The sequence below is a fragment of the Simochromis diagramma genome, unplaced genomic scaffold, assembly GCF_900408965.1.
Source record: "Simochromis diagramma unplaced genomic scaffold, fSimDia1.1 OVJJ01000402.1, whole genome shotgun sequence".
In the NCBI taxonomy this organism is placed as follows: Eukaryota; Metazoa; Chordata; class Actinopteri; order Cichliformes; family Cichlidae; genus Simochromis; species Simochromis diagramma.
Window position 1 is genome coordinate 3,400,438 of NW_024386972.1, and position 27,898 is coordinate 3,428,335.

At 38.2% G+C, this 27,898-nt stretch overlaps 1 protein-coding gene across 22 annotated transcripts in view; it reads right to left on the bottom strand.

Annotated features, from left to right (window-relative positions):
- The window catches only part of LOC120738165 (calcium-activated potassium channel subunit alpha-1), a 97,815-nt gene that overhangs the window by 27,078 nt on the left and 42,839 nt on the right, over positions 1-27,898 (bottom strand). For 12 of the 22 annotated variants that reach the window (XM_040039283.1, XM_040039298.1, XM_040039294.1 and 9 more), the window contains 16 exons: positions 23,027-23,120; positions 22,486-22,597; positions 16,636-16,711; positions 15,728-15,803; positions 15,430-15,600; positions 13,630-13,721; positions 7,290-7,400; positions 7,078-7,183; positions 6,886-6,968; positions 4,577-4,646; positions 4,254-4,409; positions 3,947-4,056; positions 3,464-3,532; positions 2,920-3,006; positions 1,544-1,620; positions 673-681 (listed from right to left, as the gene is read on the bottom strand). In XM_040039283.1, coding sequence (XP_039895217.1) covers positions 673-681; positions 1,544-1,620; positions 2,920-3,006; positions 3,464-3,532; positions 3,947-4,056; positions 4,254-4,409; positions 4,577-4,646; positions 6,886-6,968; positions 7,078-7,183; positions 7,290-7,400; positions 13,630-13,721; positions 15,430-15,600; positions 15,728-15,803; positions 16,636-16,711; positions 22,486-22,597; positions 23,027-23,120 — 1,499 coding nt within the window. Of the gene's footprint in view, positions 1-672; positions 682-1,543; positions 1,621-2,919; positions 3,007-3,463; positions 3,533-3,946; positions 4,057-4,253; positions 4,410-4,576; positions 4,647-6,885; positions 6,969-7,077; positions 7,184-7,289; positions 7,401-13,452; positions 13,545-13,629; positions 13,722-15,429; positions 15,601-15,727; positions 15,804-16,635; positions 16,712-22,485; positions 22,598-23,026; positions 23,121-23,678; positions 23,696-27,898 lie in introns of all 22 variants that reach the window. The other 10 variants (XM_040039300.1, XM_040039295.1, XM_040039291.1 and 7 more) reach the window with 3 other exon arrangements.

A 27,898-nucleotide genomic window follows, 5' to 3' on the forward strand; every position in this document is an offset into this window, starting at 1 on the left:
TCACTTCTACAAAAACCTGCAAGTGCCTTCAGAAAAGACAAAAAGAAAAAAAAAAACACTTGAAAGCGTTTATAGTGCATAAAAGCACACATAAGTTAGATGATCCATATTCCATGACAGATTTGCTATTTTTTCCTGAAATATTTCCCCTAAATGATATGCTGGATGAAAGGTTTGCACACATCTCTGTGGATTACGTCACTTTAGTATGGATGCCAATTTTTTCCCATAATATAAAAAAGTAGTAAGGAGTAATAAGGATAAAGGTTTTCCAATCTTCATCCCAGTCTGTTTCTCACTGTGGTCTTTATGCAGGGGTCTTGTGCTTAATAAAGGGCAGCAGGGCCATCTGGTGGTGATGTGGTGAATTACTAACTCAAGTAGGCATGAATGCTGCAGTGTTTACGTTTGAGCAAAAAAAAAAAAAAAAAAATCTACTTCTGCTCTGGAATTTTTTTGCAAAATCTATACTGTTGCTAATTTCTTTTGAAAGCTATAAAATTCTATCAAAAGAACGAACAAAAAACAACGTGCACATGACAACAACAAGAGATCCAGGCAGCATCAACCATTGTACATGCAACATTTAGAGTACATTCAAACAGGTCACTTTAATCTGAGGTACACTAGCACGCTGTGTTTTTGAAGGGGAAACAAATCCACATTACTCACAATATATCACTATTAAGCAGATTTTTAAAGAAATGTGTGCCAAGTTCCCAAGCAGCAGGAAAAGAATACATCACATGTCAATGTTAGGTGTTAGCTTTAATACTAGAGACAAACTGTGGTTTATCCAAGCAGAAGAACATGTAGCACGCGATGTTTATAAGGTTTTAGAAACACGTGATCCGTCCAGGTACCTGTGGTGTTAACAGTCTCTCTGAATGCCTGTTAACATCACAAAGTTATCAACAGTGAACACAGCTACTATACAGAAAACAAACAAAATGCACATTTAGACTGAACTAAGAGGTCTACTATGTGTATTTATAAGAGCTGGGAATCACATGGAAAAGATAGCATGCTATAAACACTATGTATGAGTGTGTCTGTTAGAAGAGACGTCTATCTGAAACACTCTGAAGGAATCAGTTCATCCAAATCCACAAAAAACATACATTTTGAAGGATATCTGAAACCTCAGCATGGAAAAACCAAAACTATTTGCATGATGAGAAAGTTGGAAAGCATTTTTTCATGTAATTTGGGGGAACTGACCCTTAAATGAGAGCAGGTATTCATCTCATACAGAGATCCAAACATGTAGTTCTACATGGGGAAACTTGGAGTGCTTCAGTTTGTTTTGGCTGCAGAAAGAAATCTGATCTTTCTACATGCACAACTTACAAGGCTTCATTTCAAGGAATAATTAATGTAAGAAATAAGTGGTTGGGACAAATGGCTATGTATAGTAGGTCATGTAAATACGCTGTCACCCAGCTACTCGAATGCTAACTCATTATATTTCAGTTTCATCTGAGCAAGAAAATAATGGGATCAATCTAACTTAGATCTTGTGTTTGCATGCAATCACACTTACATTTCTTGCATCCACATTTCTTTATCCTTTTGGGATCAGTTATGTCATCGTGGCAGGCCTTACAATAAAACAGTGCCCTGCGGAAGGAAATCAAGAACAGCATGAGTGCTCAATAAATTGTTTACACATATTTTGTCTTTACTATGGCTGCACAACATCTGCAACAAGTCATTTTAATTTGTGTGCAATCAGTTTATTAACAAAAAATTAATGAAGCATCCAATGCATTTGTCAATGTTTAATGTGCCAAAAGTTGAGCAAAGAGTGTGCAGCTCTATGAGAAGTTCAGGACCAGTTTTAAATTAAGCTTTGATCTTTCATAAGGGCGCTGCAGTTTGTCTCATTCTGTGCCCTCATAAATCTTCTGATCCCCTCTGGCAGGTAACATCACCATCCAACCTCGACCATATGTACCTTTAATCTGTCTTTGAATGTTATCTTTGTCCAAGCAATGAGCAGATACAAGCTAACAGCCAACATTCCTCTTTGGCCTCAGCAGTGCAACTCAAGGATCCCTGAACCGCTGATAAATCACTTCAGTCTGGTCAATTAAACATGCAAAATATGGCATTTTTTCTAAGAGCAAACACAACAGCCAATATACACTTACTGGCCGATTTGTTAGGTGCACCTGTTCAATTTCTCCTTAATGCAAATATCTAATCAGCAACTGCATGCATTTAGGCCTGAAGACATGGTTGGCCCTGCTAAAGTTCAAACTGAGCATAAGAAATGGGAAAGAATGTGACTTTGAATCTTGGTGTTGGTCCCAGATGGATGGATTTACTGTCCTACTGGGATTTTCCCACAGTCTAGGGTTTACAGAGAATGGTCCAAAAAGGTGTATGGCAGTTCTCTGAGAGAAAATGCCTTGTTGATGTCCGATATCAGAGTGGCCAGACTCCTTCAAGCTGGAAGGTGACAGCAAAGGTGCATCTAGCAGCCATTAGAAGCTCAAACCATCTCAAACTGCTTTCTTGAACAAGACAATGAGTTCAATATACTCAAGTTGCCTTACGATTTCATCATGGACGTGTGACCAAGAAATCTGCAACAACTGTGTGATGCTATCATGTCAACATGGGCCAAAATCTCTGAGGAATGTTTCCAGTCCCCTGTTGAGTCTATGCCATGAAGAATTCTGAAGGCAAAAGAGGGTCTAACCTGGTACTAGAAAGGCATTCCTAATAAAGTGAATGAGTATATTTGTAAGCTCTGGCAACATGTAGGTAATACTAACAAAACAAGCGTTTGCAATTTTCCTACATGTAGCTCAAGATACAGAAACCGTATGACATGCAGACCAACAAAGGCACTATTGCAGAAACAAGACTGGAATTTAATCAAACGATTGAATCTCAGGTCTCATTCATTACCTCTTTACTTCTTTGGCATCGCTGGCAATAAAGAAGCCCAAGGTCCCCTCCTGCATTTTCACGTGGTTTCCAGGGTTTATCAGGGTGCTGTGAGGATTTGTAGACCAAAGATGTCAAAGCAGAAAGTTATATCACAGAATTTGCAAGGCTTTGCACTAATCACTGCGTCTGGCACACGCTGCAGGGATTAGTTTTCACAACTCATTTGGCAGGATAGCCCCTGTTTATTTAATTAAGTTGATGAAAGCAGATAGCACTTCAAAGAGTATAAATGAGCATCAGCGTGTTAGAGAAACTACTAAAACAAAGCTTCTGCTGTGCTCAAAGAAACCAACTGCCACCTTCCCCACTAATTTGTCACGATGTTATCGGAGAGCCCTGTGATGTCTGTGAATAAACCCATTTAGACATCAATTTAGACACATTGTGTAAAGCACTTGTGTTTGCAGTCAAACAGGGAAGCTGATTCACAGTAGCTGAAAGCAAATACTGACACCTGCGTATTAAAGTTTTTGCATGCATGAATTTTAATGCCCCGACTTACCTGCTTTCCCCTTGATCAGACTTGTACTCTATAGCTATCAGCAGCAGCTTTAGCTTCACATAGCAGAGTCTGTGAAGGGGAATAACAATATAATTAGACCTGAGGCACACTAAGTACTTTTAGTTTGAAATCTTCTTAGCTTAGGGTGCCACTTTCTTTTTTTCTTTTTAGAGGATGAGAACCTGTTTATCCCTAAATTATTTACACTTAGATTTAGGTTTACACTTTCAAATATTTTAATATGGGATAAATATGGGATTTGACAGCCTATAAAGTATGGAGCCCTTATGTGAACGCCATGTGCTTCCTCTCTATAACTAATTTAACCTACCATCTCCAGCTGGTTATTTAATACTTGCATAACAATTATCTTTGGATCTTTAAATTCTAATGACTGCAGTTTAAACATCTAAATTACTTGCATACAGGAATGACAAAGTACCAAAAAAAGGGGGTAAAATAAAATGTTTTAGTTTTACGTACTCGCAAATTACTGGGAAGGACAGACCCACAAAGGCACTGGACAGGTACTCTGTGTACATTTCATTGGCTACTCCTTCAAGGTAATACTTCTGCCATGTATCCTCCTCAATCTACAACAAAATAAAGAAGGTTATACAAAAATGTAAAAAGGTGCAAGTTTAAGATCATCACCACCCGCTCACCAGATGCTGCATACGGGCCTCATCTGGGATAACCATTATTATCTATTCAGACTTTGTTTCTTGGCCAACTTTATTTTTGAACTTAATCCAGTGAGCACAGATGGATCAGTGTTAGTTGCAGCTACCTTGATGAAGGACCTCATGGAGAAAAGGTTGGCCAGCATGGTCGAGAGGCCCTGAGCCAGGCAGCTCTGGGCGATGAACCCGAGCTTGAGTTCTGCAAGGCAAATGGCGTCATCTCCCTCCTTCCAGTTCCAGCTTGGGATGTTCAAAAGGTGGGCCTGAGGGGAAGAGGAAAAGGAAGTCAGGCTACAAGGTGCATGCTGTTAGAAACTAAGACAGACAAATGATTCAGTGATGAGATCTTTTCAACATATACTGAAACGTAACTAACTATAACGGAGTAACTAAGTGACTCCAGCAGGCTTTATAGTTGATTAATACAAACCTTATTGTGGTACTGCAACATTTGAGTGATTATCCTGATCTTTGGGTGGTAGTTCTTGATAGATATTACTCTGATAAAGGACAAAAAGAAAGCAATATAAGAATATCTGCAGCGCTTTCAAAAGTTACACAGATTTTAAAAAAAAATCTGATTCACTCTCTTTTTATAGAAATTAAGTATCGTAGTCGACTGTATGCTTTTAACAATTTTAAGTTTGCATTTTATTTTATAGTTTAATATTTTAAACTAAAGGCTCAAGAAAATAGAACAAGAGAGTTGCATAGTAACATATTCCTAGATCCAGCTACAAAATGCTGACTTTCTCTCTGTCTGGGAAGAACTGATGTCAATTTGACCATTACCAGTTCAGCCTGTTCTCCGAATTTACAAACCTACAACTTCTACCAAAAAATAAATAAATCAACCTGGAAAAAGTACCATTGTTAACAATTTCAAATTACTATTCAACCAAATGAGACGTACATACAGAATCTCTCACTGGATAACGGCAAGAGGGGTTTTTTTTTTATATCTTTTATAGTCATAGGGAAGTTGACCTTTAAACCTTTGGATATAAAATGTCACTCTTAGACATTTGTGTGCAGTCATACTCTGCCCAAGCACACAAAAAAGTCCGTTTTTGGCTGGCAGCAAGTTATTTAACCACAGTTGTGAGTAGTTTCTCTTTTCCTAAACCGCATTATTAGCCTAACTAAATGTGGGTTAAGAACGGTCCAATGCATTATCAAATATACCATCATCGTTAAGGAAGAAATGTGGTTGGAAAACAAAAGAAACCCAAAACTTTATCTACTTGATCTTGATAAGGGAAACAAACATCTGGTGAAATCAAATGGTAAGAAAACAACAGTAAATCTCACGAGTATGTTTAATAGTGAAAATAGCAAAGTGAAGAGAATTCTCTCAGAGACATTGGGACTAAACAGCTGAGTAGCCTTTAAAAAACAATCAGTGAGGATGATTGTTGGACTCTGGAGCAATGGAAAAAGGTCATTTACCATGTTCCAGGATGATCAGCCCATCAGAGAAAGAAGAGAGGTGGCAAAAAGGGGTGATCCCAACATGCCTAGTGTCCTAGGGTTTTTTTGCCTTTTGAATTTGGAGCTTTTGCATTAATATTTGGATTCGTATATTTATTGTGTTTCGAGTTCTTTTCATTGTTGTTTTCCTTTGAGTAGCACATAATATCTGGTTGTTTTCTTTATGACTAGATTCTCAGTTTAGTTTTATCTTTAATACCTTTTAATCTAGTTTCTGTTTCTGGTTATAGTTTATATTTAATTCCTTGAGTGTCATATCATCCCACTGTCACTGTGTCCTTTTGTTTCTTGCTTTTAAGTCTATGTTTTAGGTCTTCCTGTTTTCTTTCAGTAGAATTCTTTCAGTGAATTTTTGGATTCGTTTATTCTCTGTTCTGGATTTTTGATGGACTTTCCTTACTCCACTTAAATAAAAGTTGTTTTTGTTATTTATTAAGAGCCACATCAAGTCCTGCATTTGGGTCCTTCTGCCAACACCTTCTGTATGCCTACCGTACACGCCTGTGGGGACAGTGTTATGATCTGGGGTTGCTTCACTTGGTTGCGTCTACATTCAGCAATGTTGCGTGCCCAAAACATGGTCCGGCATGAGACATCATTTTAATACACGGAGTGGCCACCATAGAGTTCAAGGAGAAGGGGACGTTTGACTGTTTGACCACAAAATACAAATCATTTCCTTTGAGTCCTAGTGGACATTTGTGACAAATGAATAAATTTCATGTCCAGGAGAACATATGGGAGAGATGCACAGACAGACAAGACGGCTCTACTATAATGATTATGTATTAATCACACAGTGTTTAGATTAGAATCAAGCTGTGATGATTTCTGCAGCACATTTTAAACGTCTTAACCCTTTTAGATGGAAAAGAAATGTCACATAATGACTCTCCGACTTTTTATAGCTGAGCAATTTAATCTTCAGTGGAAAACCTCCAATCCTCAGACTTCATTATCGAACAGAGCTATTAATAATACAATTTTATTAACCAAATTTTATCTGCCTTGCCCTAAAACAGACTGTTCCCATCACTTTTAAAATATGTTGTACTCTCATATATTATCCACTTGATAATCCCTTAAACCCATTAAAATAAGTGCAGTTTCCACATCCAAAACTACGACTCAATCCACTCCGAAAATGTCTTTTTCTCTCAGAATCCAGCTGAATGTGATTGTTCATAAAACAAATTGAATAAACAACGAAAGCAGGAAAACATAAATCACGATTTGGTTATGCAGTACCTCATGATGTTGGATGCATCCTCGGCATCGGGGTCAGCGCAGTATTTGTTGGCTAAGATCAAGCAGGCGTCAGCTGATTCAATCTAAAACAAAATTGCAAATAGCAAAGACAAAAATGAACAATCACATCAAGTATTCAGTCAGACGATAACCAACAGTATTACGGAGGAAGAAGTATTGACAATCAGGTACCTTGACTCTGGCCAGGTCGTGTGGATTTAGGACAGATCCTTGGTAAAACTCTACCTGGGTGAAGTGGCGCTTGAACAAGGCTTCCAGCTCAAGATTAGGGGAAATACTGAGAGACAAAAAACAAACACTCTTAAATCAGAGAACTTTCTAATCTCCTAAAGTTTAGTTTTTTCCTCTTAAACAATGACATTTGCACAACGTTTTGTACTTACTTATGGAGAAAAACAATTTCTACATTGACATCATCCCTGTCCTTGTGTAGGAAGTCTTTTAGAAAGTTGGATACACTTTCAAGTGTTATGTGACCACAAACCACGATGTGCCTAGAGAAAGGAAGTGCAGAACCATAAGGAAACTCAGAACAAAAGCACACATCTTTCATCTTTTCCATCTTCATCTTTGAGCTGAAATCAAAAGGTAAATGTGAGACGAGGGGCCTGTAACGGACATTTAGGTCAGTGATTTAGAATCTGTGATAAAAACTACGATAGAGGGGGGATGAAATCCAGAGAGCTCTCTGGATTTCAGTATCAGATTGTAAAGGATCAGTTTACTTAAAGGAAGATTATGAAATGAGCGCACAGTCTATGTCGATCCCTACATATCATAAACCCTTTATATAAAGAACCCAGTTCAGATTATTTTTCCAACTGTGCTTAAAATATCTTTATTAATTAAATTATTCTGTGTAAATTATTTTGTCTTTTGCACCGATTTGCAAGAACAGTCACAGCTGGAAATACTGCAGTGGTTCTTAAAGTACAAAATACGCATCAGTATCACTTATTTTCTAATAATCTAGAGTAACAATAAGTAACTGAAAGAAAAACACATACTTTCCAAAAAAAGAAACAAAAAAGCAATGATGCCGACAATTTTATCGAGCTTTTAAAATCACCACAATAATAACAAAAATATTTTTAAAAAATTGTAATAAATGCAAAATAAGCATGATGTGATACTTTTTCTTCTCAATTTATAAACTGCGATTTTAAATTAAAAATTAAAAAAGCACAAGAAGCATATACTTGGTTTAAGAAAACTTCCCAAACCAAGTCTGGTTTCTTTCAAATCGTACCAAAAGCATGCTACCAGAAACCACGACTTCAAACTCTGAGGCATCTAGCAGAATCTCCCTGTCTTTAGGCTAGATCTTATGGCTAAAAAGGTGTTGAAGGAGTAGTTTGGCATTTTGGAGAATACGCTTATTTACTTTCATATCAAAAGAAATATGCCATCATACAATTTGCTTGCCTTCTCCTTAGCTGGGGAAACCAGCAGCCCTGGCTCTAGTTTGAGTTGAAGAAATCAGCACCTCTCAAACTGCTTAAAAAAATGTATTAATTAATTAAACAAATTCATACTGGCTGTAGTTTTTTGTTCGTTTGTTTTTTTCAGAAGGCATTGTGTACTTGTGTGTATTTTTGAGCTGCAATAACATCATTTGTTTTTAATTAATTCCGTTAATTGACGCCTTTATTTTGTGTTCTTTAATTCAATACTTAGTATTATTAGTTAGTGGTACACAATAGCATTCTCTGTTTTAATAAAAAATAACAAAAAACAAGCTCAAATGTAGAATTTTGTGGGCAAGGACAAGAGCTCGGGGTTTTCAATAAAGCACGGGGTACTTGGCTCCGTTCGAATCCGACCTCTCTTAATTAGGAGGAGAACAGAAACACAGCGGTGAGCCTCGGGGTGCCCGAAACTTTCTCCTTTGGAAACAGGAACTTCTGATCTCAGTCTGCACTGATTTATACTGCTGTCAGATGGACTGATGGACTGCACCACGCCCTCCATGTATCACTTGCTGGAAAGCACATCGGCTCCATCTCCACTGCACTCAGACAGTAACGCATTTTCCGAGTTGCTCTCACTTGTCTTCATTCTTTTCATATTTGTTGGTATTATAAGCAATAGCGCAACAATAAAAAATGCTGCAGAAGTGCAGGCTATGAATTCAGAAGTATAACTTGGTTTTCTGGCTATGTAAGAACATTTACATTTATTGTTATTAAGTATAAATTTATCCTTTTTCATATATTTTATTTTTTTAAGTTTGTTTATGAAAACTATCTTGTTTACTTTATTCTTGAGGCAGTCCTTCTGAAGTAACCATCAGGAAATGTGTTTTGTTCTTGGCATTTCCTCTCTGTAGCACAAACAGGTGCTACAGCTTAAGAAACGTGGTGCAGCTGCATCAATTCAAACTTAGTGCTGGAAGGCTTTATAACCCACTACCATGTAAGGCTAGCTGTTTTGGAACTTCACTTAATGTGGTGGACCCTCCACACCACTGTGCAATAAGACTGAAAGTGTGTATGGCCTTTATATTGGATGAGGATTTTCTCATCCACACAGGGCCAAAGTGGAAAAAGTAATGAGCTGCCCTACTGCTTACTCAAGGCCAGATCATATTAGCAAAACTGGAGTGCCACACAGTGGGTGCCTCATGCACACCACAAACTACTTGACCTCTCACAGAATAGGCCCAGATACTTCTTGCAACCTGGGTAGCTTCATATTTAAGACAAAAAAACAAAAGCACTGTATGTTTTTATTTATTTAAAGGAGACTTATTAAGCTTTTCCTAGTTATTTGTCATATTGTTGCAAAGTTGGATGCTGATGATAAAGGTGGGCAAAGTTTCAAAGGTCAGCATATGTGTAATATGTGACACAAAAGCTCAGTTTTTCAGACTATTACAAATATTTCACACAGTGTTTTTTTTTTCTTTTTTTTACTTTTCATTCTGCATGAAGTCATTGAGAGATCTTTAATATGGTCATCTTGGGCACAAAGCTCTAGCTGTGAACACAGAGCTAAAACAGTCTATTTTAGCTAACAAATCAACTGCGGAGCTGCACCAATGACCAATGCCACATAAATGAGAATTTGAACTATGAATCATGTCCAATAATAAAAAACATGGGACAAGAAATGAATGTAAGAGTTCCCTTTTAACTTGAGGCAAGAAAGCTAATAAGAATATTCCCCAAACTGCCAAAGCATATCTTTTAAACTTTGCCTTCAGGGTGTAGGTCAGACTGAAGATTAAGGCCAAGACTGTTGAAATAGCAAAGCATGGAAACATCACAAGTGGAGCAGGGCAATCAAAGTGTTTCCAGGCATACAAAAACTGATCTTAGCAAAAATCACTATGAAGCATGAAGCAATGGTACACGACAAAATGTATGACTTTAGCATTTTCTTCAGTGCTGAAAATGCAGGTGAGCTAAAGTATATGATTTTCTCAGAATTACTCATTGATGCCTAAATGGCTGTCCTTCAACCAAATTATATTATTACTGTATGTTATTATATAATGATTGAACTTTTAAAAATCATAATTATTTCTCACTGTGTGTCCTTGACATCCATATTGGTCTTTCTGTATTATGTTAAGTTAGCTCCAATGTAATTTGTTTTTCTCGTTTTATCTTATTAAGACTGTTTGTCTGACATCAATTGGAGTTTGAGTGATGAAGGAGAGGATGGGTGAACAAAATGTAAAAAAAAAGAGAGAATAAATGGAAACACTTGATTAACAAACACACATTTGGCGCACACACACTAACAGTAAGCAGCCTAATTACATCAAAAACAACCAGGATTTTCTCACAGTAAAATGATCAATCATGACAAAACTGTGAAATCTGGAAAGAAGGAAATTGTTCCCACTGTTTTGTTCAGAAATAAAAAAATTTTTAATGTTCCTTTTAACTGGGTTGCAACCATATTAGTTAGTCTGTTCCCTAGCAACCTCTAATGTAAGTAACTATTTGTAGTGGGGAGGAGAGTCTGTGCATAACAATACCAGTAAAACCTTTAGTCATATCAATCTAGTTAAGCAACATTACTCAAAGTAAAGCATAACTTAGAAAATAGATGAAAATAGTGATTTATTAATCACTATTTAACCTAGCTACGGAAAACATGAACTTCTGATTGGCTACAGCCGTCCAGATCACTGTTTGAGGTATCAAAAACTGGTAGTAACCATTTTCATTACAGTCTTTCACTTCTTAACATAAAAAATAATATTTAAAATTAATTCTTTCCTCTTTTACATAAACTAAAACTTAAAAAGCAAAAATTAAGTTAATGTCAATTCAATTCAATTTTATTTATATAGCGCCAAATCACAACAACAGTCGCCTCAAGGCGCTTTATATTGTAAGGTAGACCCTACAATAATACATGCAGAGGAAAAAAAACAACACTCATATGACCCCCTATGAGCAAGCACTTTGGCGACAGTGGGAAGGAAAAACTCCCTTTTAACAGGAAGAAACCTCCGGCAGAACCAGGCTCAGGAAGGGGCGGGGCCATCTGAATGTTTTTATGCATTAAAGAATTTTTCTATGTAAAATGTTGATGCTTGAGTTTAGATGTTCTACAAGACAGACAAGAATTAGGGGATAAACTTTACACATAACGGAGTCTTAACCCATCACACTATTGCATTTTACTTTAAATACATAAGTATGTATTAAAACTTTGAATAAGCATATTATTTGAATATTATTAAATTGGCTCAACTGACTATAGTTGTGGGGTAACCAGAACTTTATGATGAGTTTGACATAGATACTGCTACTTATTAACATTACATTATTACATTTTGTTTTCTTTTTTTTGAAGTTATATTGCTGCTGTACTGTATTGAACCACGATGACGCAATTTACACTTCAATCCATTAAAAGGGATCGCTAAGCTACGTGACCTTTTGAGTCATTGGTATGGAGTCTGCACAGCCTCTCCCCATTTTTGTTACAATGAAACAATTTCCAACAGGATAATCACAGTTTATAACACAGTGAGAGAATACTACAAATGCCACTATTAAGCATGACAACAGTACATCGATATGATTACACTGAAAAATATCTGCCTTTTCAAGATATTTGTGGCTGTTATTTGAGTTCCTAAAGTCATATTTTCTAAAAACAATTTTGGATTTTGGAAAATCTTTACCAAATCATTATTATTATAAAGTCCTTTTATTATACAGTCAAGGCAAAAAGAAAGTACACCCTCTGTCAATTCTAAAGAATTACATATCAGGGCATAACAAAAATAATATTTAGCCCTTAACATGTTTTAAAGTTAGGCCAATACAACCTGGGATGACACAGTGACATATAACACCATGCCATTATGTATTTATACCCTTACATTTGACTCTAGATAACTTTGGTATACAGGAGTTCATAGCTGACTCAAAGGCTGCAATGTGTCCAGGTTCATGCCTAAAATCATCACTCCTCCACCACCTTTGCTGGACAGTTGGAGCGAGTTGTGGTGCTGTGCATTGTGGCCACTTTGGTCCTCTCTGTCCAAACGATAGAAGACTTGCAGTTTGTTCAGGTGCAACTTTGCAAACCCAAGCCTTGCGTCCACAATCTTTTTAGAGAGAAGGGAAGCCATGCAAGTCTTTTTCTAATAGTACTATCACACACTTTAACATTCGCCATGATAACTAAGGCCTGTGGAGTCTGAGAAGTAGCTCTTCTGTTTGTTTTTTGTATTTTGAGCATCGCACAGTGTGACTTGGGGGTGAATTTGCTGGGATGTTCCCTCCTTCATAGATTGGCAGCTGTCTTGGATGTTTCCCCTTCATCCTCACTGCAGAATAATGGACTTCAAATTGTTAGCAGGTGCTTTATAACCCTCCCCAGACTGTTGGGCACCAACAACTCCTCTCTCTCTCATTGCTGATCTCTTGGCGTTGTGTTTACACACGCCTGAACGGGCCAGACCAGCAAACTGCCAAAACTTCTGCCTCGCACTTTTGACCGTTAATGAAGTTCTTGTGATCATCAGCAACCTTGTAATTCCAATGGAAGCTGTAGAAGTGTACTGAGTTTTTCACACACTGCTTCTGCAACTTGGTATGGTGTAATACATTTACTTAGTTTCAGGACCTTTTTTTATCACCTGTATTTGAAAAACTTAGAACTGACAAAGGGCATTCTTTTTACAATAACTGTAAATACTTACTGAAAACAGGTCACTTATTTTATGAAAATGACTTTTAGGACTCAGTAACAGACAATCACTTGCTTAAATGGAGATTTTTTTTTTCCAGCGTAAAACCAGACATTCATTTATTCAAAATAAAAAAAAAAAACTCCAGCAATGACAGCTCGTACACATCTAAAAGCAGCAGAAATAAATACACATTTATCATGGCCAAGTTCTTCAGTCACAGTGTGACTTTAATGCTCATTGAGATCATTACAATTCAAATCATAATCATGTCACCTCTTTATGAGAGGGCCACTTGAGTCACACAAAACCACACCATTACAAATCTGCTGTTTTGTCTGTCTGTTTGTTTGTTTTCTATTTTATTTATTTGTTTGACTTACTTTCTGCCTCTGGTCGAGTTATAACTCCCTCCATATTTCTTCCGATTAAGGATGAGAGCAGCAATTTCTGGCACGTAGCGAGCAAACATGGCCTACATGCATGGAAAAGAAAAAGAAAAGGGCATGCAGAGAAGGTTCTACTGCGGCGGAGGCAGTAGAGCCTCCTTAAATACTTACTTTCTCCCATTAACCGCACTATAGGAACCACCATATTTCTTGCGGTTTCCTATTAACTCTATGATTTCAGGGACGTAGCTTGCAAACATGGCCTAAGGAGAAGATAGGAGACAGAAGAAGAGACTAAAAAAAAGACAAGCAAAGAAGAGCAGGTCCTCTATTTTAACTTTAGAGAAATCTGTGAAGTCTGAAAGAGGAGTGCTACTCTACGCGCTGGAGTAGGGTTTTTTTTATGTGTTAACAGGAAAACGGTGAAAGAGAAAAAGAAACGTGTAATTATTCAAATTGACTGAAGAAAATCATGTGAATGTAAGCTGAAGTTATGTCACAGTTACATTCACAATAGAGAAAAAGTATGACAATGGAATCCAGTTTAAAGGCTAATATTTTCAGATACTGAAAGAATAAAGGAGAAAAATGAAAGCAGATGAGCGACATGTTGAAGAAAAAAATTAAGAAAAAACCTTATGTGCCATGTTTCGCCCAACAAACACACGTCGGGTTGATTTCAGTAGCACAGCTCAATGGATGGCAAACAACTTATGGCTGCACGCCACTGCCCAACCACCTGAATATTCCTGCGTGGAGGAGGCAGACGTGCCAGCTTACAACAGATCCAAGAAATTAGCCTAAGTATAAAATTTGTTTTTCTTTTTACAGTGTTTTTAAGAAAACACCTCAGCCTTTCCCCTTCAAGCTTAGAAAAATCTATCAGCATAAAATATATTTTGTATTTTGTTGTTCTGACCCTTCAAATTAATTACCAATCAATTCATCATTTACACCTCTGCTTTTCATTGCCCTACAATAATAGAGAAATAAAGCTGCACAGTGCCCTCCAGTGGGCAAACTACACAATGTCGATTAAGACTTCTGGCTCTAATTTAACTAACAGTATAGATAACCACTCTCATTCTTAATGATGTGTAGCACAAAACAAAATGCAATCGAAGGGAAAAGTGGGCCTGATTACACCCTAGAAGATCTGCAATTGGCTTGATGTCTGTTTCACACTGGTGATTTTACAGGCCACTGTGCAGGTGAATGAAAACTGAAATATCTTGAAAACAATCTTCACCAGAGAAGCTATATAGTCACATGAGCCCCCTAGCATGCCTTTTAAGTTTAACGGTAGATTATTATTAACCTTTATGTTTATAATTTTGAGCAAAATGAAAACATTTCAGATTTAGAAGACTGAAAAGTCGCTTTAATATACCTCAATCTTACCTCAGTTAAATCCAGGTATTTGATCATATCAAAGTACTGTATGTCCACGCTGAATAATACTTTATAATCCGGTTAACTGTGCCCTCTAAATCGCCATTGCCTATTTTCTTTATCAGGTAATTCGGGTCTGTGTTAAATCCCCGACGGGATATTTTCTGCCAGACTATTCTGAAAGTTGTGCAGGAAGAGGACAGCAATGTTGCTACATCCATATAAAGCTGGGCTGTCATGAATCAACTCTATCTCACTGTGTTTGTTGGAAAGAGGGAGGGAAGGCAGGAGGGTGGAGCCACCTGAAACCGTAGTACCTTTACAGTTAATAACAGATGCAAAAATTCTCAAATATTCTACATGTCATTTAAATCAAAACTTCAGCATTATACCAAAATCAATGCTGCAACACTGTGGACAACTCATACAGTACATGACATGCAACATACTGTGGTGAAGTGGTGAGCCACAAATACACTTCAATGTGAACAACGGGTGAAGCGGGCGTCTCGACTTAAGTCCCAGCATTTATGTGATGGAGGATTTTAAGCGGGAATAAGTAATGAGAGGGATTTTTACCAAACCACCAAGGATGAAGAAGACCATAAACAGGCGGCCCAGGGTGGTTTTTGCATACACGTCTCCGTAGCCAACAGTGGACATTGTGACCATGAGTAAGTAGACACATTCCCAGTAGGAAAGTGCCTGGGAATTTTGGAAGTTTTCCCAAGGATCCCCTGAGTTTTCCACCTGGAACAAAGGTCAGAATTTACACAACGACCACGGAAACACACAGGTCTTTGATGAAGCAGTAAATAATTACTGATAATAGGCATCCAGTTGCTACACAGCACCACCACATTTTCACCTAACTTACCAAATGAATGAACCCTGCTGCAGTTAGCCATGTGCTTATGAAGATTGAACACAGGTTCACCAGCTTAATCGAGTTGCTATGTTAGAAAGAGCCAGACAACAGAAGATGAAGTATTAACTGTAGCTGTTACACCGGGATAAGAAGCCAAACTGGAAGCCCTAGCTCACACAAAAATTCAGTCTATGCTTTAAAACACATTATAAGTCTGAGAGTGAAATCAGAATTAAGGTTCAACCTGAACTATTAAAATATGCAACATGGGAGATTTAAGCTCTTAAAACTGTAGCTCCTACTTGAATTTATAGCTTGTACTTTTTCTTGTGTTGTGGTTAGTCATGCTATTCTTGTTACATATGGCTTTGCAAAAAAAAAAAAAAAAAAAAATCCAAGCAGGCTCCAAGATATTTTCATCATATACAGCTGAAAGTTAAGCCTAATGTCAGTGTAAACAAATGTATTATGAAAGAGTCTGTTATCTTTAATGCGTACTATAATCAGGATTTATTAAGTATTGCAGTGTATATGTTATTGCAGTGCTGTCCCTGTTTGACTTCTATCCACTTCTTTGTCTGTTCTGTCAAGTGAGAGGATTATTCTAAAGCATGTCGATATACTCAAAGCTCTTTCTGACGTGACATCTGTGCAAAACTCTTTAATTCTAAGCAGAAGGGGCACAGCAGCAATCTCTTTTGTTCACGACTGCATGATATGGTACGGTGATATAGTTCAGTGTGCACAACACAGTGCAGAGAAATACACTTGATGTCAGCGTTCGCCAAATGAAACCTTGTGTTTATTTTGCTGTCAAAATAAAACTACATTCTTTCTTCGCGTGAAGCAAAAGGCAGGTGAAAAACAAACTGTCAGCTGTATGAACAAAAAAGAAGAAAAAGCATCAATAAACTTACCTTGTCTTTAGTATATTCAAAAACTGTAAAATTTCTGAGAACTGTATCAATCTTAAGGCCCTTAAAAACCTCAAACCTGTGAGAAAATAAACATAAAACACTGATTAGCAACAAGTCAGGCATAGTGAATGATATCTGATCGTCATTTAACAACCATACCTTTCATACTTTCATCCATGTTTACAAGCTTCATTGGATTCATATTGACAAAAAGTAAAGTCCAACAGATCGACAGGTACTAAGCACTTACGATATTAAAAGAAAATATTTGAAATATTTGTGGGGAAATAAAGAATAATAAAAAATAAAAAAAAACACAAAACAAGCTCGGCATCCCAGATCTCCATCAACTCATAACACTGTGTTTTAATCTCAGGAGCCCCGCTCTGCACCGGCATCTACCTGATACGTGCGTCATTCCCAGTGGATAAAACTGAACGTGGACGAGATGAAAACCTGGATTAGAGTAAAGACAGGTGGATGCTGCCACGCCAAATTGAATGAGTAAACAGATGTGACGTCAAATCCTAAATTTGAGGGTATTTATTTGTTGGGAGAAAAAAAATGGAGCCGGTGCACGCTGCCAACAGTCCAAGGACGGCAGAACACCAACAAACGCCAGCCTGAGCTCCTGCTCATAATCACCACTTGGCTGTATTCACATTCAGGTTAAATGACGACCGTCGCATCGCGTGTTTAATGCCGTTACTGTCGATAAGCTCAGATGATCTGCCACAAAATCACATCTGATAAAGTCAAATATTTGCGCTACGCTTCATCACCGCACTGCAGCAAACAGCCTGCTAAAGGGCGCCTCATATCTGAGCTTGAAATCTAAATGATTCATAGAACTCACTCATTTTGAGAAAGAAGAGCTGCACTATTCACAGTGTTTGAGCTGCATAAAAAATTAAACGCCACCTCAGCCAAGAGAGAGCAATCAAGTTAAATCCGTATCCCTCTGCATTAATTGGGATGATAAATTCTCCTGCTGGAGTGGATTTGTGTGAATGCCAAGTGACACAAATCAAAGACATTACAGGCAATCATTCAGTTAGAGAAAATAAAAATAAATCATCTTTTTTTTTCTTTTTTATAACAGCTAACTGTGTTATGCCTTGCCAAGCGAGTGTTTGCCAGATGGAGAGCATAGCACACAGCAAATTTTGAACATGCTCCAGCTGACCCACAGCATCCAGCACAGGGCTTTAGAAAGAGATTCCCCTCCGCTCTCACGTCCTGAGGATCTTACCCCAGTAGGAGATTACATGGAAGCATGCACCGAAGCTGTAGCAAATGCTGTCCTGGTCCTCTTTATCAATCACCTGGCCGTGGCCCATCCTCACCCTGTAGCCATTCTGGAAGAGCTCCCCGGTGGATTTTTTCCGTCTTCTTGTACTAGAAACCTTCTGGGAGTGTGTGCCTCCATCAGGCCCCCTGTACACTAACATCTTAGTAGGAATCATGTCTAGAAATTGGGTGAAAGTCTTCAGCTTTAGTCCGAAATCTACTTCACATCCACGTCTTCACTGTTCTTCGTCTGCCTTACCAAATATTTCACATGAAAAAAAAATTTAAAAATCTCCTCCAGAATATAAAAAAAATTAAAAAATCCACAAAAACAGCCAGGTGCTTTCATGTGAAATATTTGCACCCGACCGGCTGGCGTCAAAAACAGGTCTTTTTTTCGAAGAAGTATTTTGATCTGATTTACCTCGGACCTTCACAGTATCCTCGTGGCGAGCTTAAAGCAAACCCTTTTCCCATCAGGATATTAGAGTGTAAGCTCCTTTAGGAATCATCCAGGGAAAGGAAGAGGCCAGACAGCAAGTCTGTCCATCAGCTGGCTTCACAATGTAGCCTACATCTCATCCCAATAACACGGCAACTGCTGCTGACAAACCAAATTTCATTCTCTAATCTTGGAAAGGCACATAATGTATTGTAGTCTCACATTTAGAGCAGGAAACAAGATGTCATGTGAACAGTAAAGCTGTGTAGGGAAAAATGAAAAGCTTTGGCAATCACTGTTGTGTTTTACTATGGATTTAGTGCTTCAACAATAATCCCTAAATTAATCGTAGCTGATGTAATAGCTGTTATTGTAGTTATACAAAAAAAAAAAAAAAAATCACCGTACAGAAAAAATACATGAACTGAAGTTCATTCATTCATCCTTTTAGTGCATTTCAGAAGACTGAGCAGTTCAATTAAAGGACTCGTTTTAATATTCAAGTGATATTAAGAGTAATCTGAAGAGAACTAACTGAGAAAAGAGTGAAATTTTAAAAAGAGGGTTTTTTTCAGGTCCTGTAATTATCTGAAATGTATCTGGGCTCTTCAACCTCTTTATTTATTTAACACATATCACAAATATTTAAATTCGGTTACACTGGTGCACATCGGTGCAGTTAGAAAGGTACGTAAAAGAATAACAGAGCTGTAAAAAATAATCCGGGCTCATTTTACTACTTCAGGACTTCATTGTTCTTACTAATTCATGACTCAGATATCAGTCCACGAAGTGTTGCAAAGAGACGTGAGTGAAGGCGCCAAAAGCCAAAAACACTTGGAACCACAGATCAGTAAACTAAACATGCAAAATATGACATTTTTCTATGAGCAAAGATGCATGTCAACTTACACTCACCAGCCACTTTTTTAGGTACACCTGTTCAACTGCTTGTCAATGCAAATATATGATTAGCCAATCACATGGCAGAGTTCTTCAAAGTGATAAAAAGACCAAGATATGCAGAAAAGCATCTGTGGACAAACTCTGAAGCAGATGGGCTCCCACAGGAGAAGACCACACCAGATTCCACTCCTCAGCTAAGTTGTTTTTGTGGGGAATATTATCTTCACATACTGTGGGGCCCCTTAGTAGCAACTGAGTATTATTTAAATGCCATGGCCCACCTGAGTATTGATGGTGATGATATGCATTACTTTATGACCATAGTGTAACCGTATCCTCATGGCTGCTTCCAGCAGGATAACATGCCATGTTACAAAGCTCAAATCATCTCAAACAACAACAGAGCACCTTTGTTATGTGGTGGTATAGGAGAGTGTGGATGTGCAGTTGACAAATCTGCAGCAATTGCATGATGCTGTCATGTCACTATGGAACAAAATCTCTAAAGCATTTTTCCAACAGCTTGTTCAACCTATGCCACAAAGAATTAAGGGAGTTCTAAAGCAAAACAGGACCGAACCCAGTGCTAGTAAGGTGTACCTAATAAACTGTCCAGTGACTGCATACGAAGCATAAAAACCCAGAACCAAAAGCTATTATCTTTTCAGCTGCTGCAGTTTGTTTCTGCGTGAAATATCTGAAGGCATATTCTCCGTAACATCCAAAATGTGTGTCATGCTCGCACCCCGAAGCTTGTCATGCATCAATGAGCTTGTTAATGTGCGATAATATTGGTGCAAACTGGATGTATTTGTGTCAAAGCGTTCAGACAGCAGGACCGGCAGATTGGCAGTTCAGCTAAGCACTCAGTGAAATTTGGACTTTCGAAGGGAAGAGGCAATTCGACAGCAGCTGAGCCGGATGCGACCTCATCACTTGTTTGACCTCAGTTTAGCCACACACTAAATCCTCCATGACCAACTGCACCGACCATACTAAAAGAGATTAAGATGCTTTCCATTGAAAAAGAAAGAAAGAAAAGAAACGACAATACATTTTTATGCTTGGAGTTAAGAGCGATCAGCAGAAATCATTTTTTTAATCAGTAAAATTAAATAGACCTCTCTATTCTATAAGTGTCCCAGTGAGCCAGCATGGGCAGGATGACACCCTCAAAACTAAAGCAGGTAAATGGAATAATTTAGTATGAATTACCAACAATTTTATTATTTACAGCTCTGCTTTTAATTCGCAAACCATGCCCGAATGTCTTTTTTCTAAACCCTCGACAGTAGCCTACGAGTACAATATTAAAAACTAATATCCAGCATACAGGCTGCGCATGTGTAATTTCATTCTCTAGACAGCCTTCTATCTCCTGCCCATGCACCTGATGTGTGACAGGAAGCTCTCTGTTTTGGCTTGTATGAAATACAGTGAAATGAGTCACGCGGGGCTGAGCGAACAACAAAAGCAACAACACCTACACAAACAGTAACAGCGGAACAACGGGGTGCTAACAGTAATAACCGAATCTCAGTGCTGCTCACGCTGTTTGACAATTTAGCAAATGCAGCCTTAACCGAACAAACCTATGTACATGTTCAGATTCTCAGAAGGCTACTGTTGGCTATATGAGTACTGACAAGAGAAATGTTGTCATATAATGTAAACTATTAGAGGTGTATCAAAATATATGTTGATATTATGACCATGATTTGAGTCGTTTGCTAATCTGAGCTTCCTAGACATAAAGATATTAGAAGCGATCGACTAATAATAAAACAAACTGTGTGTCCGAACCACAATATCGCTCTAACATTATGTGGATAATAGTGATTTAATCACTGTGACATGGCTGTTGTGTTTCTTGACAACAAGCAGACATATTTGTTGTGTTGGTAAGCCTTAGACTGCTATGATAGATGGAAAACCAACGCTGCAACTGAACAGAAGTGTTCCTACGGTGTCATTCTGCTCTGCTACGTGGATGAATGACTTTTACATCATCTCTAAAGAAATATTCTTCTCTTTTGATGCACTGTCCATAAATGCTAACTCAGTGCCAAAAGCAAAGCAACAACCAGTCTGCACACATTGTGAAATTTTGCAGATTAAATAATCCAACAAAAACACAGAAATTGGACCAGACATCAAGTACAAGTACAAATACCATTAAGGAATTGATGAATAACACAATAACTATATGTAAATGTATATAACACTATAGACAGTCTACAACATGTATAAACAAAATAACAATCTGATATCCAAAAGACAGCCGATCAGCTAAAATGCAAGCTATACTCCCATGTGTCCACCAGATGGCAGCAGCAACCAGCATTAATACATTCTACTGTTTCCTGTTTTGACACTGCAAGTCACAATAAATCTGCTCAGTGAAAATGCACAGGCACATTATTGAAGTGTAGTAATCAGGCTGTTCTACTGACTTAAGAGGGCAGGAGTGTTTCTTGCTGAAAGCATAGCTGCTGTTGGTTATATGGAAGGTTTGTTCTTCAACCCCTCAACTTAATCCCCTAATTTCTCACAGACCTCTCCGAGTGATAAGCTTCAGACATTTAGCAGATTGACTTGTATTCTTGCGCTCGAGCCCCCAACAAAGCCTGTTACCTTTTTTTATCCTTTCGTGTACTTTTCAGCCACACCGTGATTTCATTTGAGTGTTATTAACGGTGCCGTAGAGAGCTCTGCTGGAGAGGTGAAGGGTATGTGAATGACAACTGCAGTATAAAGCCTGCTAAGCACAAGACCGGGCCAAAGACATGGACTCAAGTGGCACACCTTTTCATTCATACAACATTTGAGCCTACGTTAAAGCAAGCCAGCATGAGTTCAGTGAACAAAGATAACAAAGCGTTTGAGTCATTATTGCTAATCAACTTACATACTGTGCTGTACCAGAGGTTTTTGAAAATGATGCACAATTCCATCATGATGGTGAGAATCATATTCTTCATGCACGTCATGCAATGTGTCAGCTTGAAGTTAATTGCATGACAAAAGCATCAAACTTATATGGCTAACAATAGGGGCGCACCAATGTCTGTCTTTGCAGCTTTAGTGATGTGCTGAGATTATCTGGTGTGCAAACGACAGCTGTTAGACTTGTTAAATCCACCAGGGGGCACTGCAGGCCGCTGGTAAATAAATGCTCATTGATTCACTGCCAGTAAAGAGAGCCTTCTTACCAAGCCAGCTCCTGTTCAGGTACACTGACACAAACACTGGAGGAACGGTGAAGAAGTCCACCACAGAGTTCACCTCCAGCCAGAACCACAGCTTGTCATTGGCAGCAATAAACTGCGAACACAAAGAGTAGAGTAAAAATTTAAAAAAAGAGAGAAATTTGCTACTTTCAAATGAAAACACAAGAGAAAATCACAGAGGAAAATTCATAAATCTTCCCTTAACGCTTTCCCCAATAAGGACGTAATCACGACTTCTTCTTTACCCTTATTGACAAGTTTTGACATGGACTTAATATATATCAGCAAAGATGTGGTTTGATGACCATTAGAATAGGTTCCTGGGTTTTTCCCAGGGTAGCTCCAGTTAAGCTGTATAGGCAAAGATCATCCTCACTAACTTCTGATGCACGCACAGTCAGTTTGTTCTGGAAGCAAACATGACACAAACTGCTCAGTTTGGAAAAGAGAAACAAGGGCTACATCTAGTAGGCGTCCAAGGGGGAAAGAGTTAACTGAGATGGGGACTCTGAGTTCTACTTACACGGAGGCCAAAGTAGAGCAAGAAGAAGACGTTGAATGCCATGTCAATCTGCAACGTGAAGTCTTTGTAGAAGTTCTGACAGGACTCGATGGGACTGTTAGACAGAGACAAAAACAAAAGATGCTCATGTCCAAAGGCAGGTACTGACAATGGAGTGTGAAAACACAAGGTCATTTCTTTGAAATCAAAATGTTTCATGAAAAATAAAACATAAAAGATGCATTCTTCTTTTCCTGAAAATGCATTTTTAAGATTTCCAAAAAGAAGAGAAAAATAAGTGCTCAAAAAAGTGCAATAGTAAGTGTTTTCCAATGTTTTTTTCTGTTGAGAAAGGGCATGCATTTATTGTCACACAAGCAGTAACTTGTTGCTGTACCTGATTAACCCTTAAATAACTGCAAAGCAATGTATCTGAAGAATATGTTGAATTCCCAGAGCAATATTTCACATTGAAACGGTGCCCCGTTCCCATGAGTCTTGCATTTCCCATCTCATATGCAAACATTTCGCATAAATATTAGATCGAACATGATGGAAATGCAGAGGCAAAGCAGTAGTTTAAGGGTTAAATGCATGCAGGGTTCATGTCTCTTTTTTTGTTTAATGAAATCAAGCAGCCATAGCAAATGCTAGCAATGTAGTGAAGTCTCACCCTTAATAAGCTTGTATCTGGCACAAAGAATTCAAATAAAGAGAAATAATTAACCAAGTAAATGTAAATGTAATAGGTTAGTATGATTGCGTACCAATATTCATGTCCTGAAAGTGAAAAAAAAAAAGCCTTAATTATTATTACTAACACCTAAAATGAAAACACAGGCTTAGTGCACATTTAAAATAGAACAAGACTGAGAAACAGTAAGCAGTTAAAGCATTAACTGATTAATAAATGTTTTAATGAACAGCTGATAATTTATGTAAACAGTGACTGTTAGTTGTGTTAAAGTGGGAATCTTCACTGTAGTAATGAATCGGTTAGTCAACCTAGAGCAAGTTCATGTACGACAATTGTGCTGTTTTTAGACACAGATGAACACTTTTGATTTTTAGACCATTCATCATACAAATCATATTTGTCTATCTAAGCCCAAAGAACTTTTTTATTATGATTTTTGATTATTTTTGATTTTATCCACAAAATTGGCTGATAAACTTTTGGGGGTTTTTCCTGCAAGCAGAGACTGCACGTAGAGATCTTTTGAATCACATTAGCTCCAAGCAGGTATCTCTCATGGATTTAGCTTGTTGGCTCTCTTTACCTGCAGGGCCCCTACACTTGAATCACTTGAATCACAAGCTTCGCTAATGCACACTGCTCAGCAGCTGCAGTTCTCCCCTGTGCTGTTTAATACCACTCGGATTAAAGCAAATTGCTTTTGTTACGTGAAAAAAAAAAAAAACTAATAGCCTCCCTGTGATAAAACACTATCCCTGTGGAGTACACAAAGTGATTATTTTTTTTGAACCAATCCGATACAGAGCAGTGACTCCCATTTGATCTTTAGCTTTAGCATCACTGATGTGATGATGACTGATAGTCGTCAGGTTTCATCCCAGTTCTATTCGAGGATCTATTCTCTAAACGTTAGCTATATAGAGACTTCATTATAGTTCTGTTAAATTTTAACGCTTAATTTTTTTTTATTTTTTTTTTTACAACCTTCAACGACTCTCTAAGATATTTAGTAATTCTAATTAAAATAAGACTTAGTAAGCCTAGAATGGTTTGCATCCTCAGTGTACAACAATACAGTACTTAATGTCTGCATTGCTCTCTTTATGTATTCAAAATTTACAGAGAAGGTGGTGAAAAATAAAATCCTAACTCATCTTCTCCATGGCATCTCTAAGAATAGCCCATGCTGGATGGTTCTGCCCTCGTTCACCGTAATGACACATCGGTCCAGTAAATCCCCATCATTGCAGGATGACAGACCACACACAGGCAGATCTGCAGAGCTAAATAATTGAGTTCCAGCAGGCCTGGTTTGGAAGATGTCTAGGAGTGTTATGGATCATGAAACAGTCCCTGCCCACAGCAGATCTGGTCTCTCCCTCCTTCATTCAATTCAGGCTCAGATCCATCAAGATGGACCAGCTCGCATGTAACGGGGCTTAATGCTGTCTGATGATACTGTATGTGCATATATTTTGCAAAGTAAAGGAATATTTTCATACAAATTCTGAGAATATTTAAGACTTTTATTGTTTCTACCAGCTCAAAAAGGCTCAAAAGTAGAGCTAAGAGGAGATTCTGGATGTATACATAACCACTTGTTTCAAATCCACCATAATTTCTTTTTGTCAGTGTTAATGTTCTCTTCACAAGTGGTGAAAAAAAATCAGCCACTGCCTGTTAAAGGTAACTCTGGGTTTTGCTTTGTCACATGTACTGTATATAAAAGATGGACGTAGATTCCAAGTCTAAAAAAGCCAAGTCAGTGTTCAGGTGCACAGGCCTCAGTCACGCAGTCACCCAGCCAACAACCACATAGTATCCACTGGGTGCTACAGGGAAATGTGTATTCCTCAACAGGTTGGCGAGCTAGTTAAAATCAGTCTAAGATGGTGATGCATCAAAGACCTCCTTCTGATTACTTTGGTTGCTAACAGATTGGCATAGTTTCCCATAGTCTGCATGGAGGATGTCCACTTGTCTGCAAACACTCACTAATTATCCACGAACTCTAGTGAAGCTTGAAAAATTGCGACACAAACCTACAAGTTGTGTCGTACCACTGAAACCAACATGTTTCAAAAAGTACAGCTTTGATTTTCAAAGTTTTTCTGTTTCCAGTTTGTGTTGCACTTTTACGGTTTTACAAAAACTTAGCGATTAGTTGCAGAGTGTTTTCAGATAAGTCTGCATCTTCTATGCAAACTATGTGTGATGTCAGTACCTCAATGCCATAAACAATCACGAGAAGGCTTTTGGTGCAGCATCCTTTGATTGCAATTCAGTTTCATCACTGGTAACCACTGGCAACTTTTATTTGGGAAACACACATTTTTCCCTAGTGAACAGTGGTTGCAAGGTGGTTGCCAACTGGTCTCTAGGGCTATGTGACTGGGACTTGGATCTGCATTCTTTCTAATAAATTCATCATTAAAGAGCCTGTTGGTGAGTTTATGGTGTGAACTGAATAAAAAAAGGTTGTCCATTTTGTAAATATGGTCAAAAAGGAGGAAAAGCAGGATATGATTTGACAGCACGATAGCTATGTCCATCTTCTATATACAGTCTAAGTTTGTTAGCTGTATATGAAGTCTAGAATCTTTGAGTGTTTAAAGTCATTATTGAAATAAACAACCAAACTATTTAAAACTAAGAAGATAAAATGAAAACATGTAATAGTTTGTTAGTATGGGACATCTCTCCAGCTGATCAGGTGATCCAGACTTACAAATGACAGTTACATAGAACCATGACGTCCACAGTAAGACAAAACTCAAGATTTATGAATTAAAGCTCCATGTACAGACCTAAACCTCCTCTGTGCAGCTCACAGCTCTTCTCTGAATATAAGTGGGTCTGCTATGTTGACATCTCTCTCCATGTCACTTTAAGTTAGGTCAGCCTGTCCATCATATAACAGCCTCGGCAAGGCTTGCACTAATTACAGGAAAGGCTATATCTGTTACAGTCTGCTGCCACTTGCGAGAGAGCAGCTAACTGGCTTCTCTTTGGCTCCAAGTAGTGAAAAAATGGTGTCTGAATAATAGAAAGACCTGGATAATACTGACTGAAAACTCAGGCAGAGAGCCTCATTGAACTAATATGGATATAAGTCAGCAAGCAGGTGGTAGGGCATCAGTCCTTCTACATTTAACAATGTCTCTTCTTATGCATGATGAGTTTAAAGAGAGAGAGGTTGAACGTCATCCTCCATCAGGTGAAAAGGCACTCGGAGACACTACAGGCAAGTTCTGAGAACAGGAGGCCACAGATGGCATCGGTAAGGATGTAACTCTATCTGAGCTTGTCCAGATAATGAAATGAGATCATGCTTGCAAACCACATCAGAGCAAGCCAAGCCCTCAGCTGTACGTCTTCTTATGCAATAACAAATAAGCTGAACGTGTGCCTGCAGGAGGCTGATTATATGAGTTTACAGCTCATTTTCCCTTCTCTGCTTTAACATTACTCCCGGTGGAGACTCACTGTGGGCTTGATAGAAGCTTTTATCCTGGCGTGTTTTACCCCACTTTCTTAATGACACTGTGTCCAAACACCACAAGGCCGCAGTAACAGTATACTGCCTCACATGTAGCTTAAAGAGCCTTCCGCTTCCTCTAGTCTGATTACCGATGGCGATTGTTTTGAACAGGAAATTTTGGACTTTCCTGCCTCTTTGAAAGTCTGACCCTTTCATTACAGAGATTAAGCAAATTTCATCTGTGAGCTCTAGCTGGTCGTCAGCGGAGATCGCAAAGGAAGACCGGAGCAGTGTACCTGGAAAATGATTGGATTAAACAACAAACAAGCAAAAAATAGCAAGCCTGTGTTCTAAATGCCATATAACCATGACAAAGCACTCAGTGTTATTAAGGCTACCTTACATGAACTTCACATTCATGTGTCTGCACTACTACAAATAGAACTACAATAGATTTTAGCGATTTAGACAGTAATGTAACAAAAAACATCAGCAGCGTTATTACTACACTTTATATTTATTTCCCTGGAACTAAACTGCGGTTCTTTGTAAACTGAATTAAGCTAATTCAAACCTGACTGACTTTTTCTAATTGCACTGCACTCCCCTACAAATTTTCCACCATTAGCTAGTTGGATCAGACGTTAAACAGTCATTAACCTGCTCCAAAGTCAACATAATGTCTGACAGCACCAGTTTGTACCCACATGCGAGT